Here is an 18,424-nt window from a genome sequence, read left to right as displayed (position 1 = left end):
CAGTATATATGGAATCTGGCTATTTGAGTATAGAAAAGGCCCCGGTTGTAAATTAATTTGTTTGAAGGGCCAAATTATTTTTATAGTTGATCTCACAGGCCAAAGATTATCTCCACCGATTAAAAGCAATCGTTAAACATACGGGTGAAACGCTCTTCGCTAAGATAGGTCTATTTGTTTTTTGGCAATTTCAAATTATAATGTTAATTGTACTACACCTGTCTCTTATACACATCCCAGTGTTACACAAACAACTGAAACTGCCATTCGTGTTCTCACACTCAGCATTAATGTCACAATCATGAATATTCTCTTCACATTCTTGGATGTCAGTACACTGGAACCCGTCTCCACGGAAACCTGTGTTACATGTACACACGTAAGATCCTTCAGAGTTACGACACGCGGCATTCGTGCTACAGGTAGAATCATCACACTCATTTATATCTATAATATGTAAACAAAGTAAGGATGATTAAATATAGCTCCAGATACTAGACTACTTACGGTATTTAGCAAGCCACACAACAATTATTATTGAGAGCGTCTCGATTTAAGTATCTAACTCACCATCACAGGAGTCGCCTGTTTGGTTATAAGCAAACCCTATATTGCAGGTACAATTGTAAGAGCCCTCCGTATTGGTACAAAACGCATTATCTGGACAAGTTCCCGGAGTATCACATTCGATGATATCTAGTAATAACAGAAAAATTCCAAAATATACATTTTATTTAAATTAGTGAAAATAACAATAATAATAATAATAATAATAATAATAATAATAATAATAATTATTATTATTATATTAAAGTAATGAGCAATAATAATAAACAAAAACAATAAAAAACCACCATGACTACGACGAGAACATTATATTATATATAATCATATACAGCATATAATATATAACAATTACATTATTGTATAAGGTGATATTATGATAATAACTCACCAAAACAATCAACCCCTGCGCCAAGAAAACCATTATTGCAAGTGCATGCATACGAACCCTCGTTGTTGGTACAGTTAGCATTCGGATCGCAGTCATTTGCATCATTTTCACATTCATCAATATCTTGTTATGAAATAGGTAATGGAAAAAAAATGGCTTTTTTTGGTAAAGGTTTCCAGAGATTTTCTTTATTTCTGCAGTTGACATTATAGTCTATTGCAATAAATCTAAAATTTACAATTGAGTGAACAGTTGAATTGGATGTTCAGCTACTGATTGATCGAGCTTAGAGGTTTTGATAGCTGATGTATGTTGTGTAAAGTCTTATACAAAGGATGCTATTTGTTTCTCTGACATATAGTATTGTTTACCAAAAAGATTACAATAATATGAGATATATCATTTTTGTTGAGACGTAATTGCCTTATCCGGAATAGGGCTATGTGATTTTTTTTTGGTTGCTCTTGAATGATGTAGAGTCAAGCAAATGAGCTCTTTTGCATGATGTACCATAAAGATGACTGCCCAAATTATGGCTGTCGCAAATACATTTGCCTCTTGAATTTAGATCTCACTAACTTGGCATATTATATGAATTATAGCCCTTAGTGGTGGTACCCCAGGGTGATAGGTACACTTTACGTACAGCATGGCCTTTGAAAGTATAAAAAAGCACAGTATGTATGGAATCTGGCTATTTGAGTATAGAAATGGCCCCGGTTGTAAATTAATTTGTTTGAAGGGCCAAATTATTTTTATAGTTGATCTCACGGGCCAAAGATTATCTCCACCGATTAAAAGCAATCGTTAAACATATGGGTGAAACGCTCTTCGCTAAGATAGGTCTATTTGTTTTTTGCCAATTTCAAATTATAATGTTAATTGTACTACACTAGCAGTCGGGTTGAGCCATGGGCCAAAATTGGGTGGCGGGAAATTTGTGTGGGGACGTGTCATCAGTTTAACAGTCGGGTAGTCAACTTTGGTGGGTCGTTCTATCAATGTAATTGACCACAATACATAAGCTACGCTAAGAGTCTGGACATTTTTTGAAAAAAAATGCAAAAGGTTATCCGCATTTTTGGGAGCACTGTCTTTTGGTACACCAAATTTTTGTTATCCCTGTAAATTAAAAGAATGCTATTTACGAATCAAAGTGAACAGAAACAAAACACAGAGGCGGAACTTGGTGGCACAATTGACGGCACTGTTTATGACTTGAAAAGAATAATATTGACAGTGATAAGATCAAAACACAGAGACAGAGCTTAGCGGCACAGAGAGTCCTGTATAACACAGCGTTATTTGTAGGACAATCGAAATGCATTTTATGAGCACATGTTCCTTGGTTCACTAACATTTTATTACCAGGTAACGTTAAGTACGAATGTCATTAACGATTAAACCCAATAGACGTAGTGCAAAATAACATAAATTTTGTGTTTACCTATGATTTAACAATGGTTTTTTTTCTATCATGATTCTTCATGCATCAGGGCTCTACAATCATTACAATTTTAACACGTCTATGATAAAGTTTTTACTCCCCTGAGCTGATATGTCAATTTCAGACGAGCTAATAAGGTCTTATTGAGAGTTTTTTTGGTATTCTTTACAGGGTTTAATTTTAGGTCTGAGCGGGGTAAGCCCTACACCATAACGCGTTTTTTTTTTTTTTTTTGGCTTGTTAAAATCCTAGAGGAATAATTTAGACATGCAGAGATAAATAAGACCACGAAAAGCACCCAGTGATTGTTTTTTTTTTAAATATTCATGCTTATTAGTTCGCCTAACTAACCTTAACTAGCGCCCTCTGTAATTTCTGCCTTAACTGTATAGGGAAAAATAATTTAGTCCGGATAGTTTTTTTTTTTTTTTTTTTTTTTTTTTTTTCCGTTAATTTTTTTTTTTTTTTTTTTTTTTTTTTTTTTTTCTGAATTCTGAAAATAAATCCAAAGAACAAACGCCTCATGCACAATGCTTGACTGTACGGAAAGTTTTTATACAGTGTTGAAGAGAACAGCAGCTGCTAGCAGGTGCATATGTTCATCATTGGCTTAACGGATTTGGTAGCAGAGAGTTGGCTCCACTATGTGTGAGCCCTTATTTTTATGAAGGGATAGACGTAAGTCATCTTATATCGTGCGGGCCGCGATTTTTTTTTCCGTACGGGCCTCGTTGGCCTAACGACTGTACGACGCTCACAGAGATAGCGAGAGATTGCGGGTTCCATTCCCAACATGTTTAAAATAAAAGGTGGCTCCACTATGTGTGAGCCCTCTAGTTGGACGAAGGGAGAGAGACTAGTGGTCTTAGATCCGTAATTATATTGTACGGGCCTCTGAGGTCTAACAGCATGACGCTCGCCAGGATTTCCGGGTTGGATTCCCACTAATGACCTCTTTTTTCATACAACTTATCAGGAACATTTCGTGGATGTTTGATACGATTTATTACATCATGTTTCTATATATTTCAGTACTGTTCTTATCTATATGATTTATACATTATTTTTGTTTTGTCTAACGGAGGTATGACGCTCACCGCTCACCGAGAGAGCGACAGATTGCAGGTTCGATACCCAGTAGAGACCATTTTTTCATACAATTTATTATGTACTTTTTGTTGATAATTTTGATACGACTTATTACATCGTGTTTCTACATATTTGAGCGTTATCTTATTATCTATTTGATTTATACACTGGTAGTTTAGCATACCTAAATATATTCTCTTCATATTTATGGTGGATAACATATCACGTGACATTGGTTATTTACCACTTTCGTCACTTCTCATGGAAATTTAGTTCCACCGTGCATTTTGATTTTCTTCAGTGAATTTTATTTCCAACAACTGTTAAAACTGTATAATTATAATAAAGATAACACTTCCAGTGACTGAAAGTGTTTCTTTCATTTTTCGCTATAAAATGGCGGATAAACATTTTGTTTAAATACACCAATTTTTATGTTCAAGTTTATAATCTTTATGTTGCTTCAAAATGGGCAAGTTAATATTTTTTACAATTGCTTTTGGTATTTTGCAAGGGACAATACATCTTTAATTCATGTTATATTTATATTTCTAGTGCAATTGAATTGTGATGTAATTTAATTAATGTGTTTTCTTTTATTTTACACCAAATTGACTATCAATTTGATGGACAATAACATTTATCTTTTATTATGATCATCGTCATTCTTGCCTCAAACATTCTTAAAAACATGCTGTACGATCTGAGTATGATCCTTGATTCATTCAAAATGCATGAATCGTTGTAACAGATATGCTGCTGTATTCGGAGGACGATCTAGGTTAAAATTTAGGTTGAGGATAAAATGTTTCCAAGAAATCCCAAAAAGAAAGGGGGATCAAAAATCAAATTTCGGGAGCTGAAAATTGTGATTCTTAGATGGCGGGCAGGAAATGAGCTTTCCCGACATCTGAGGTGTTTTTTTTTTAATGAAGTTCTTCAAAATTCAAGGATTTCCCCCTCTTGAAAATGGTCAGGTCGTTATTATTACAGTAAATAGGCCTATTATGTCTGTGCCGGTAAACATACAGAAAAAAAAAAGAGTGGTTGCATACTTATTGTTTTTTCATGAATCGAATATTTTATTTTCTGTATGAACAATTGCTTTTTAGCTTTTTTTTATCGGGGGTTAGTGTGTGTGGTGGGGGGTGTGGGTGTGTGTGTGTGTGTAGATCAATGCAATTATTTAAACATGAAAGGAGGGTCTATGTCTACGACATGATTACCTGTACAAGCATTTAGACCGTCACCACTAAATCCAGATCGGCATGTGCAGTTAAAACCTCCAATTGTATTCAAGCAAGTTGAATCATCATGGCATGGATAAGGGTTAGTACTCCTACACTCATCAATATCTAAATTATTGGTATATAAAGAGTCCAATTAGATACAAAAGGCAGAGTAATTTCTCTGTAATACAATACCATTGTAACTTCCACAGTATATCTTAGATATAACTTTTTAGCCTACAAATATTATATGTTAACATAAGGATAAAGGTAACAGTAACAACAATAATAGAAATAATAAAGATATTAACAATAACAATGGGCCCTATTATAATCATATAATAATCTGAAATTACAAACCCTCGCCCTGTTGCGCCATACTGAAAAAATAATGGCATTATGTGCACTGCTTCTTTTTTCCCAATATAATGAACAAGTTTTAAAAAATAAAAAAATTGCATTCCAATTCCGATTAGAAAAGAACTTTGTGGCAAATACATGTAGAATTGTCATTTATAAAATACTATTTTTGCCATATTTAATTAACAGATCTAATTTGACACCTCCACCTGTGGCCCACCGTCGAATTGCTCGAGTCGGCTCGGCCTAGTCAAATGAGGCCTAGCATCATTGACAGCGCGTGGCAAGCCCATCAATCGGGTGTGTTTGCAAGCCAGCGGGACTACTTCCAGTCCGCCGGTTAGAATTTGGCAGACCCCCTACTTTGGCCTGTAGTCGGTTCGCTCGAGCCACGCGGCCTAGCATCATATAAACATTCTAAAATCTGCATTTTACTTCCGATCAGCACCAAAGTTTAGGACCGAGATACATGTACCATTGTCAATATGTGTGAAATGTGTAGTAAATCGGTCCTACAGCTTTGGAGTTATGCGGCCAGAAGAACACACAGACACAGGCCCCCACCCACCCCACACACACAGAGAAGCGCTTTATTGCAATACCTTCATCTGTCCTTCGGATAGACGAGGGTAACATTGACAATAAAAATAATTAAAAACTAAATAACAACATTAGGAATAGTGGTAATGATAGTTTGAATAACTGTAATGATAATTATACAATGTAATCATAGTCTTACCAACGCACATAATTGTTCCCTCTAAAAGTTCATAACCTTCAATGCACATGCAGTTGTAGCCTCCTATTGTGTTATTGCATATTCCGAGATTCCCACAGCTATTCAGATCGTCGTCAGAGCATTCATCTATGTCTAGGTTTTAAAATAAAAAATGCGTAACCATAATAATTATAAAACGAGTTACAATGGGGGGGGGGGCAAGAAATAGATTGCTCTAATCAAGCTTTGCCCCCTTTCTTAACTACATAAATTGATCCCCACCCCAAACAATAATCAAATTAGTCAAATTAGGTTTAATAAGGTATAAAGCTTAATATAAACAATAAAATTCCAGCTCTCTTTTTAATCTTTAATTCATAAATGTTATTTACAATTAAGTCATTTATCAAGCTTAACGCCAACGAAAGAAACATAATTTCATTCAGAAATTAAAGTCGTGTTAATTTTTAGACAGCCCAATGTAGTGATAACTTTATTTTTTGATTGAAAATTATATAATTTGTTTTATCGGCATTTATTGTTAACTTATTTGCGTTACACCATCTAGTTTCTTTTTTGGAAAACGAAAATTAACCTCATCGAGATCTAACATACTCCCGGGAAAAGGTTTCAAATAAATTGCTATCGTCGCAAACAATCCGAAATCAAAAAAAGGTCTGTTGAATTTGGAAAATCATTATAAATTAAAAACAAAATTACTCCAATCACTGATCCATGAGGAAAATAGTAGTCGATAGGCAACTTATTAGAAACAAACCTATCAGAACAAACACACTGAAACATGCTACTAAGATAGCCAAAGTAAAGGTGCACCCTTTATCCCTTAATTTTGTAATTTTAAAATTTAAATTTCAAGGTTGATGGAATCGAATGCATTAGCAAAATCAAGGAAAATACCAAGGGACGATTTCGAATTATCGCATTGAAATAAGAGGTTAATAACTAAAGTTAATTAAGTCAATTTTTGTTATATTTTTTTTGACGAAATCCATATTATAGTAGCGGGAAAAGCAATATACAATTTCAAATTCGATTTTCGAACTGTTTAATTCAAATTAACATTTTAGGCATGATTTTCGCTGAGGGCACGTTTCAACAACCTTTCCAGAGTAACGTAATTTGGGCATATTGCGCACTAATGAATGAACTATTCATGAATTTAGGCTGAAATGTAGTTAATAAATATTATGTAGGTTATCTGTGTAATATTATGAATCATTTTTACCAGTGCAATTGGTGTCGGTTCCATTCAATAGTTCAAAGCCATGATTACAGATACATATAAACGCATCTTCGCCGTCGGTACTGCAATCACTATTCACACACATTAACGTACAGTTTGCTGGTGCTGTATAAAAATACAATAAATTTAATTAAAGTTATTCTGGTTTCGTAGAGTAGAGGAAATGTTCAGGTAGTTCTTCACTAACGGATAGTAGGTGGCACACTCGGAAAGTGTCACACCATCCTCTTTAGGGTTGTCCCTTAATAGGGGTTGTCCGTAGTTGTGAAAGACAAATGTTTTTCTCGTTAAACATGGAAAAGTGGCCCTAGCCCAGAAAACCACATGTTTGATTTTGTTACATTGATGATATCTTCATGATCTAGACTTACGGTGAAGATAGTTTTGATACGTTTCCATTGAACAATAATTCGGCTTATCCTACATTAATTAAATTTACTGCTAACAAATCCACAAGCATTGTGGACGTTATGACCATGTAATATGGTGCACAGATCTCTTCCGTAAACCAACGGATAAACATATGTACCTGCTCCCTAGCAGCTCTCATCCCCTGCACTGTATGAACAACAATTCCGTACAGCCAAGCATTGTGTATCCGGAATAGAAATTATCATCGAAGACCCAACGAAACAGCTATCAAAAAACAAAGGACATACTTCGTGATCGAAGACTGACGTACAAACCATGTCAGCGGTCGACCCGAGGGCCACTGCTTACTACATATCAACCGTGGTTACCACTACTAAAGGCTTAACTTAAAACACAAACATATGCCCATCCTATAGACCACAGAACGTCTCCGATCTGTTTTTTGTACAAATACACCGTTCACAGCCTATCGCAGACCACAAAACCTTCGTCATATATTAGTAGAATCTTTAAATTCAAGAGGCAAATAACCTCCTGTTACAGCTGTAATTTGGGCAGTCTCCTTTTTGTAGTTCATAATGCAAAATATTCTCCTTGCTTGATTCTACACAATCATTCAAGAACAACCAAACAAACCACAACCACAAAAAAAAAAAAAAAAAAAAAAAACATTCGTCGTATGAGAACAACACAAGATATATGGATCAGCTATCAAAACATCTAAGCTTAATCAACCAGTAGCCGAATATGGTCACTCAATTGCAAATTTCAGAGTTATTGCAATAGACCATGATGAATGTAGCCACATTAGTCAGTTACAGAACAATATGAAAGAAATGACAGCAGCAATTTTGAGACTAACAATATATTATTCTCTTGCTTTCGTTCACACTATGTGGACGAAAGCTAGAGAATAAATTATATATTGTTAGTCTCAAAAGTGCTGCCGTCATTTCGTTTATATTGCAATAGACCATAATGCGAATTGGAGCAACAGACATTGTAATGATAAAAAAAAATAATAATAATTTCTGGGAAATTAATTAGGAAAAAATTTAGAAATATTTCGGGGGGGGGGGGGCACCCTAGAAAAAAAAAAAGAACTCAAACGGGGTGACAAACTTAAAGCAACATATAGGTTTTTTTCTTTTTTTAAGTACCATACGTAACACACACTTCGGCGGTCAAAAGCTTCCAACGCTGGCGATCTCTTGCCAAATTGATTACATCAGCTGTAGAGTAGGTGTTGCACAAGCTTTTAATTTGGTCCAAAAATTTAAAACGTTGTCTTACCCTTGCTCCTTTTCCCTCAACTTTCCTTTGTAAATCTAACATTTTTATATACCCCTTCCTGATGATATGACCGAGAAAATGAAATTGCCGTTAAGTGATAACTGATAGCAGTTCCTTGTTAACCCCGGCTCTCCTCATAACTTCATTGTTGGTCACACGATCCAGGTCGATATACACAACATTTATTCTTTTAAGGAACCACATCTCGGCTGCTTCGATGTTTTTTTTTTATCTGCTTGGACGACAGTGTCCACGTCTCGCATCCATATGTCAAGATAGACTATATATAGCACTTAAGCAGTCTGAGTTTAAGCTTCATGGACAGGAAGTTAGTGAGGATGGGACGCATTTCTGGTAATTTCTGCCTCGCAATAAAAATTCTTTTTCGGACCTCGGTTTTACACTTGGCATTAGATGTAATCAGATTGCCAAGGTAATTAAAAGTATCCTTCCCCTCAATCACCTCATTACCAATTGTTAAGTGACATTCAGACTTGTTTGCTGACTTGCTGACTACCATCGATTTAGTTTTTGTGCAGTTAATCGAAAGTCCAATTTCGGCCTCTTCTTCGACAACTTTATCTAAAAGAGCTTGCAGTTCTTCTTTGGAAGTTGCGATGAAAACTGTCTCATCTGCGTATCGCAGATTATTGATGTTCACACGGCCGACTTTCAAACCGATCAGGTCTAGTTCGATCGCTCGCAAAACAAATTTCACTGTTAAGGTTGAAAAAAGTCTGGTGATTGCACACATCCTTGTCTAAAGTCTCTGAAGATGTTGATCCATGCGGTTAATATGTTGTCAATCCTAACTGCAGCCCTTTGATTCCACAGGTTTCTAACGATTTGAACATAGGTAGCTGTTTAAATTGAGGATTACGGGTGTTGGGTAGATGCCATTAAACAAAAATGCTGTATAATTGTTGATAATTTTCGTTTACTTATATAGGCTTCCACTTGTATGTTGCATAGTTGCTGTAGATTTTTTTAATATAATAATTATTATTATATTATGCTATACATACATTCACGTGTAAAAGCCGTGATTGTATGTTTGTTATATTATCATAATAATATTAAAAGCACTCAGTAAAGAGCATATCTCCGCCCGCCGCATATCCCATTCTATAAAATAAATCTCTCAAAATATGTTCCTATTTTATTTCAACCACCACCAATACCACCCCACCTAACTTCGCTCCACTCCTCTTCAATACTGCACAGTAATTCGCCCAAACACTCAAAGAGGGGCCTTTCATTGTACTAGTGGTATACCTGCCAATTCCTTGATTCTTCCGGTTAAACACGTCTTCATTAAAACATGACAAACTATTCTTGAAAGCGTCATTTTTATCCATTGATCCATTTTCGAGATATTTAGGTCTGGGTCCTAATGGCCCTCAAGTGCACACCCGAACACCAACACTTAATAATGTCTTCCTTGTAACTTGGTTAAACGTTCATGAAAGTCTCATTTAGGTAAGTTGCAACGTTTTTGAAATATTTAGTGTAGAATGTTTGCTCTTAAATCCCCTTAACTGCTCCACACATGCACACCCTACCCGTAATGTTTTTCTTAATTTGCCGTGATGTTTCCTAGACTTAATTTGCTGTGATGTTTTCTTTTATATTTGTCGTGATGTTTTATTTGAAATTTGCCGTGATGTTTCATATTAAATTTTCCGTGACTATTTTTAATTGCCGTGGTGTTTCAAAATATTTGCCGGGATGTTCTATTTCATTTGTTGTGACACTTATGGGCAACCGAAATTTCTGGCTGTTTACTTTTTAGCTGTTACTTACAGGTGTGTGTATCTACCGTGATCCAGTCATTGTTTCCCACAGCATTGCTGTTTTTTTTAGCATTTTCATTTTACTCTATAGTATTATTAGTATTATTATATAATCCATATGTATAACATCTAAATAATTACTCACAAGAACATGACACTCCATCGTCATCTAGAACAAGGTCACCCGGACAGCTGCATGTGAAGCCTCCAGGTTTGTTTATACAATCGTGTGAACAATTGTGTGCATTTATGTCGCACTCGTTTATATCTAGAATAAATTGCAAAGAATAAATTGTTCATATCACATTAGTTACTTTAGAAATCAAGTAAAATAATACAAAATTGGTTAATATATAATTATACCTTGACACATGTCTCCATCTACGAGCGTGTAGCCAAATCGACAACTGCAGATGTAAGACCCATCAGTGTTTTCGCAAAAGCCTACGTCACCATCACACGGAGTATATTCACATTCATTGTTATCTAAAATGCAGACACATTATTCAGATTAACTATAAAATAATATGTCCACAAAGACGTATTTGATCTTCAGCACATGTAAACTTTGATCATAAGAAAGATAATCCTATGCTCGTACCTAAGTGTTAGTAAAATGATTATATTATGGTTATTTACATTTATATAAATTATTATTGTTTACCTTGAATTTTTAGATATATAATAATTTATATAAAAGCTTTAGGAACATGACTGTTGTCTGTTGATGGATTGTATAAAAGGCGGCGGGAGATGTGTATAAGAGACAGGGTTAAACGTTCATGAAAGTCTCATTTAGGTAAGTTGCAACGTTTTTGAAATATTTAGTGTAGAATGATTGCTCTTAAATCTCCTTAACTGCTCTACACATGCACACCCTACCTGTAATGTTTTTCTTAATTTGCCGTGATGTTTCCTAGACTTAATTTGCTGGGATGTTTTCTTTTAAATTTGTCGTGATGTTTTATTTGAAATTTGCCGTGATGTTTCATATTAAATTTTCAGTGACTATTTTTAATTGCTGTGGTGTTTCAAAATATTTGCCGGGATGTTCTATTTTATTTGTTGTGACACTTATGGGCAACCGAAATTTCTGGCTGTTTACTTTTTAGCTGTTACTTACATGTGTGTGTATCTACCGTGATCCAGTCATTGTTTCCCACAGCATTGCTGTTTTTTTTAGCATTTTCATTTTACTCTATAGTATTATTAGTATTATTATATAATCCATATGTATAACATCTAAATAATTACTCACAAGAACATGACACTCCATCGTCATCTAGAACAAGGTCACCCGGACAGCTGCATGTGAAGCCTCCAGGTTTGTTTATACAATCGTGTGAACAATTGTGTGCATTTATGTCGCACTCGTTTATATCTAGAATTAATTGCAAAGAATAAATTGTTCATATCACATTAGTTACTTTAGAAATCAAGTAAAATAATACAAAATTGGTTAATATATAATTATACCTTGACACATGTCTCCATCTACGAGCGTGTAGCCAAATCGACAACTGCAGATGTAAGACCCATCAGTGTTTTCGCAAAAGCCTACGTCACCATCACACGGAGTATATTCACATTCATTGTTATCTAAAATGCAGACACATTATTCAGATTAACTATAAAATAATATGTCCACAAAGACGTATTTGATCTTCAGCACATGTAAACTTTGATCATAAGAAAGATAATCCTATGCTCGTACCTAAGTGTTAGTAAAATGATTATATTATGGTTATTTACATTTATATAAATTATTATTGTTTACCTTGAATTTTTAGATATATAATAATTTATATAAAAGCTTTAGGAACATGACTGTTGTCTGTTGATGGACTGTCTCTTATACACATCTAGATGTGTATAAGAGACAGGGTTAAACGTTCATGAAAGTCTCATTTAGGTAAGTTGCAACGTTTTTGAAATATTTAGTGTAGAATGATTGCTCTTAAATCTCCTTAACTGCTCTACACATGCACACCCTACCTGTAATGTTTTTCTTAATTTGCCGTGATGTTTCCTAGACTTAATTTGCTGGGATGTTTTCTTTTAAATTTGTCGTGATGTTTTATTTGAAATTTGCCGTGATGTTTCATATTAAATTTTCAGTGACTATTTTTAATTGCTGTGGTGTTTCAAAATATTTGCCGGGATGTTCTATTTTATTTGTTGTGACACTTATGGGCAACCGAAATTTCTGGCTGTTTACTTTTTAGCTGTTACTTACATGTGTGTGTATCTACCGTGATCCAGTCATTGTTTCCCACAGCATTGCTGTTTTTTTTAGCATTTTCATTTTACTCTATAGTATTATTAGTATTATTATATAATCCATATGCTGTCTCTTATACACATCTAGATGTGTATAAGAGACAGAGGGTATACAGATCAAGCCGGTTCTGATATTTCCAATCAAAATGAAAAACTCTAAAGTAAAGAACATTCATTTTGTTAAAGTATGCATGTGCTATTTCCCGGCAGAGAAGTATTTTTTTCAACCATAGTTGGTATGGTAACTAGTCCACTAACTTTAACTTTAAATCCTATATCTGCCCCTGCATTCAGATTACATGTTGCAATTTTTGGGTGTCTGAGATGTTCAAAATTTTAACACTTTAGGCCCGCCATTGTGGAGCTGAGGTAGTATGAATTATACTGTATATAAGCCCTCCAGTTGAATATAAACACAGTGCGATGAAGTCTAACCAACTAGGGGTTTTAATGTATTTATTTATTTTTTATTTATTTTTTTTTATATTATTTTTTTATTTTTTATTTTTATTTATTTATTTATTCATTCATTTATTTATTTATTTACATGAAGATACGTAGATGTGTCCACGAAACATTTATTTCTTTATGTCAGGCGTTAGTCAAAACTTTATTTACAATATATTTAATTGTTTTTTAAGTGAACATTCTATAGTACTTCTATATTCATTACTGTTACACAGTATTATATATTATAAGTCTAAATGAGAACAGTCGTGGTGTATCTAGAGGTTTTGATGTGGGGAGGGGGGGGGGGCTCGATAATCAGCTTAGGAGAGCTATCTCGCAAAATATGGTGATTTTTAATTACTTAACCTTGATTTTGGGGGGGGGGGCGAGACTAGGGGCTCGCAATTAATTTTTGGACAGGCGTGCGCCTCCCCACTTTGTATGTGCTTAAAATTAGACTTTGTTTAAAAGTTGCCCTTTTGGAGCTCCATATAAAACCCGGATGTAGAAGTACGTGGTATAATGATGTTTTTTGGCGTCCCATATAATACTACAATGTAAACATGCCATCGGGAGAAGCTAGCGACGCGAGCTCCAGTAAACGACACGTGACGGCGAAAAGTCGTCCGTAAAATTCATTATCTTCCCTCAATTAAGCTGAACTTATGAATTATGTTTACTTCGTGAGCTGAAGACTTTAATCCTGTTTACAGTTTTACAGACCGGTAGGTTTTGAATCCCCGACGTTGTCTGACGTAGTGTTACATTACTGTGTATAGAGCCTTTGAAATAAGCATAATTATAATATAGATAACGTGAACATACACAAAATCGACCTTATGGTCTCTGATTTGAACAACTTACCAATACAAGATCTTCCGGTTCCTGTATACCCGTCTTCGCAAGTACACATGTAACTTCCCATTGTATCTTCGCATGTGGCACTAGCGCTACACTCATGGGTTAATAATTCACATTCGTCTGCGTTTTCGCAAAATGTTCCATTGCCCGAATAACCACTAACACAGACGCATTTATAGGATCCAGCAGTATTGCGACACTCTGCATTAACGTGACAGATGTATGTGTTCTGTTCACATTCGTTGATGTCTGTGCATTCTAGACCACTGCCTTGATATCCAATTATACACGTACATGTAAATGAGCCATCAACATTATCACAAGTTGCTAGAATATCACATGGACTCTCAATGCATTCGTCAATATCTAAAGCCCAAACAAAAAAGATTTTAAAAAAAATTAAAGAGTTTTCGTTTGTTTCGTTGCATGCCCTGCACACGTTATTTTGGCAATATGCAGTTCATTATTTTGACCATATGCAATTCTGAAGTCCATGATGTTTGATTAATATACCGTTAGCTTGGTGGCCAATAAAAGTCTGAAGTTACAGAAGTTTTGGTGGCCAGTGTTAGTATGTAGTTAACAGAGGTTTTGTTAGAGCGTCCAATAGTCTGTAGTTTCAGAAGTGTTGTTGGAGCATCCAATTGTATGTAGTTGACTGTTGTTTTGCTGGTACATTTAGCCGACTATAACTTGAGGACGTTTGTTTGGTTTGTTTTATTATGATTGTTAGAAGTGTTAATAAAACGTTGAACGATATACAGTGATCGTTGGTTTACCAACTGCGTCCTAACTGAGTCTAAACTACTTAAGGAAGATTGTACCTCCCTTCTAAATATATATTAGCTCAATCTGTATCTTACCTTGACAATCTCTTCCATCGCCGCTGAACCCAGTTGAACATGTACAGTTGTAGCTTCCTGGGACGTTTGTGCACAAGGCATTCAGACTGCAGTCATTTTCCTGAAGACATTCGTTTATGTCTACATACAAGATATCTGTCTCTTATACACATCTAGATGTTTTATAACTGTTAATATGGAATGAGTGGGGAGCCATTTCGACTTTCGACTCTAGGTGTACGTGATATGACTTGTGTTCCCCTTCCATGACTTGCATAAAACACCGATGTTTTCTCTTTGTTTTGTTTACATATTTAATACTGCAGTCCTATTGTTCATTAACCCGTTCCCCAATGCTCCTGGATATTCTACTATGTATCTTGTTTCCTATTTCCTTCCACTGTATTCTCCGCATTTTAGTTATTTCGTGCACCACTTCTCGTTCATTACAATTTACGTTCTTGTCCTTTTTTACATATCATACATAATTTATCTGCGCAATCGGTCACGTTTAGATCGCAGGTTTTTAGTATTTTGTCCACTTATTTTCGCAAGCTTCCTCCCAGAGGTCGCATCGATAAAAATTGCAGCTTCATTGCCTCCTATTTTGAACCATGTTTTTTGTTTTCATGTACCATTTCTATCGATCTCTAAAAGGGTGTTTTAGTTCTCTATCATCTAATATTTCTTTTTAAATTTATTATTTGCTATAATATGGACTTGTCTTCACTCGTTATTACTGTATCCGCTCCGATGCATTCTGCCGATAAAGTGTTTTATGTGTTCATTTTCTCTTCTGTCTAAATGTTTTCTGAGTTGTTTTCCTTTACACGGGCAAGGTCCACTACTACACATTTTTTTTTTTATAAGAACACATATTATAAGAACACTGAAGCTGAAATTGCTTAAAAATTAAGAAGAAATTGACGCTTAGGTAAACTGTTACATCATGAGATTTTCATTTCTAAAAAATATAGAAAAAATACCCCAAAAAATCGTATCTGTACCCTAAATGCAGTAGGTGTGACTATGTAATGCCCTCCTGTACGATAACAAATTTCAATGTTTGGAAAGTGTGTTAAAATAAGAACAAATTAAGAGCATTTGAGACTAAAATCGGCAAAAAAAACCCAATAAAATAAAATAAATTAATAGATATACAAGTAAATAAATAAATAAAAACGAAAAACGAACACTGAGCCATTTTACATTCCACTGGTTCTGGTTTATAAGTAGAGCGATGGATTTAATGTGCATGTAATATTTGATGCGTATGTCTACTGTTCTTGTACACGATCTGTATTCATACATTAAGCTCGAGGGTTGGTAAACGTTTGCTTATACGTGGTTGAGGGTGGTCAGTCGTGGCATTGTAGGATGTACAAAATCACTATTTATGTAATACTGTAGTATTATTAGTGTTTATTTGCCTCTCTGTATCTTTATTGTAGGTGTTCTGTCTCTCAAGACAAAGTTATGTCATCAACACACCTAGTATACATTAGGCAGTTGATGTGCTTCTTCTGTAGCTCAAGCCTAAGTTATTTATCCCACCAAACCATAAATGATGTGGCTACGTAGCCTGTCAGGCAGTTGTCTATTGCTCCTATCCTTTAGATATAAAAACATGGGTGGTTTAAAAGTTACTATTATTATATAGTCTTTTAGCTCGTAGACTACCATTTTCTTAACATATCGTTCGTTAGGTATTGTAGTGGTTGAATCCAGGTACCCCATCTGATTTTCTTTTTTGGAGTTAGACCCAGAACCTGTGGTAGATGGATGTCTGCCATGCTTTAACTCCGTTATACTTTCTTTAGAATCTTATTTAACATGTTTGAGTAGCAGACATAGTTCGTAAGAACGCGATGCCACTCTCTTCAATGAAATCTCCGCATCTTCTACAGCGAACGTAACGTCGACTGATGGGTAAAGCACCTCAACATCCATTCCCCCAGTTATGTATCCTGTTATATTTTGCTCATTTTTACATTCTCTGACTTTAGACAATAAGTCATCTGTGCTTTCTCATGTAGTTTCTCTATCTTTCGTCAGTAGGCGCAGAAACATGACGTAACCGATCCGCACACTGGCCTGAGAGGAGGAGGTGGGGTCTGTATATCTTTGGAGCCTTGTGATCTTTACGTAGTCCGTGGTGAGGGGGCGTCCTTGTTAATCGCGTGGTATTTTACACTCGGGGGTAAATGCTTCTTGATCAACTGGGTAATGAAGTGATATTTATTACAGAGGAGAGTGGGAGAACATGCAGATTCTCCGCAGTAGGGCACACTCTCAAGTTCAATAATATACATTGTGTCTGTGTTTAATTACGGTATTATTTACACATATTTTCTCTATTTATGTTGACGTTCTTCGTCTATACATTTATATGGAATTCTATCATACATACAAAGGAACAGCTGTATGGCGTTATGAATTATTTACCGTGTTCTTGAATAATCACTACTCCTTATAGCAATATGCTATGCGGAAACGGAGGTACGAACCGATTGGGTTAGACGACGGCAGTCGGACTACGCCTGAAGAAGTGTCTATGTATATACTGTCTCTTATACACATCTAGATGTGTATAAGAGACAGAATTTTGGGATGATATATAATATGTACTCAAGCATTCCTATAATATAATTAGGTGTACATTCATGTACTTTTGTCAAACTTATAAAACACTTTATGAAGTCAATTCCAATTTTTGACGAGTGTAAGTACAGTAGTTCAACATGGTTTTCTAAGAAATATATGTTCATATACTGTGCTATAGTAGTTATACCGTTGGAAAGGTATACAATTCTCTATTAAATTGGTATAATTTTTAGTGTTGAAAAAAGTTTCTCCTGACTGCTTCAAAAACATGCCTCAATTGTGACCCTCAATGAAACATACTTGTGTTCCCTGATTGTAAAACAGCCCAAATAAGCAATATATGACGACTTGTCTCATCCCCGCACTTGCCCTTTAATGCAATGCATGTTTTTCGAAATCAGTCTGACTCAGAGGAAACACTATTGTTTGTATATTATGATATAGTCTTGTTCCCCTTGTATTGTATCAGTCGTATGAAACAATACATGACATTTATATGTAGCAATAAAAATTGAATTGAGACAATATGATCCGAAACGGATCCGTCTGCAGATATTGGGATTCCTTCCAATGGATGCTTAGTTTATTTTGTCATTCTGATCGGATTTTCTCTACTGTTCCGTTTTAATTTTTAATAGTTTTGCATTATGTAGCCGTTTGCTGTTTTATGGGTTTTTCCCATTTGCCTCTTAAAATTTATATATTATTAAAGAATCTCTATTGAGATCCAGCGGGCCGCCACTGATGCACGGTAGAGATTACATCTTTAGATCTCCGATCTTGTTCACAAATTCACGGACTAGTGCTGTCTCGTAAGAATTTTGTAGGACGCGTTAAGAGTGACAAAATATTCTCTGTATCTACTGG

The 18,424-nt window shown here is 35.2% G+C and overlaps 2 protein-coding genes across 2 annotated transcripts in view; both read right to left on the bottom strand.

Annotated features, from left to right (window-relative positions):
• Positions 1–11,008, bottom strand: part of LOC117110385 (latent-transforming growth factor beta-binding protein 1-like) — a 12,760-nt gene extending 1,752 nt beyond the window's left edge. Inside the window, exons 1-8 of the mRNA XM_033253081.1 lie at positions 10,884–11,008; positions 10,666–10,788; positions 7,045–7,167; positions 5,820–5,951; positions 4,718–4,846; positions 956–1,078; positions 571–696; positions 232–447 (exon numbers count right to left, since the gene is read on the bottom strand). Coding sequence (XP_033108972.1) covers positions 232–447; positions 571–696; positions 956–1,078; positions 4,718–4,846; positions 5,820–5,951; positions 7,045–7,167; positions 10,666–10,788; positions 10,884–10,893 — 982 coding nt within the window. The 5' untranslated portion in view covers positions 10,894–11,008. The remainder of the gene's footprint in view (positions 1–231; positions 448–570; positions 697–955; positions 1,079–4,717; positions 4,847–5,819; positions 5,952–7,044; positions 7,168–10,665; positions 10,789–10,883) is intronic.
• A 762-nt stretch (positions 11,009–11,770) lies between these two features.
• LOC117110384 (fibrillin-1-like) overlaps positions 11,771–18,424 on the bottom strand; it is a 10,229-nt gene continuing 3,575 nt past the window's right edge. Inside the window, exons 5-8 of the mRNA XM_033253080.1 lie at positions 14,975–15,109; positions 14,115–14,477; positions 11,997–12,119; positions 11,771–11,901 (exon numbers count right to left, since the gene is read on the bottom strand). Coding sequence (XP_033108971.1) covers positions 11,771–11,901; positions 11,997–12,119; positions 14,115–14,477; positions 14,975–15,109 — 752 coding nt within the window. The remainder of the gene's footprint in view (positions 11,902–11,996; positions 12,120–14,114; positions 14,478–14,974; positions 15,110–18,424) is intronic.

The sequence above is a fragment of the Anneissia japonica genome, unplaced genomic scaffold (assembly GCF_011630105.1).
Source record: "Anneissia japonica isolate Jap-2015-1 unplaced genomic scaffold, ASM1163010v1 scaffold8185_len31872_cov130, whole genome shotgun sequence".
Taxonomy (NCBI): Eukaryota; Metazoa; Echinodermata; class Crinoidea; order Comatulida; family Comatulidae; genus Anneissia; species Anneissia japonica.
Note: the sequence above shows the minus strand (reverse complement) of the source record. Positions and strands in the feature narration are given on the sequence as shown.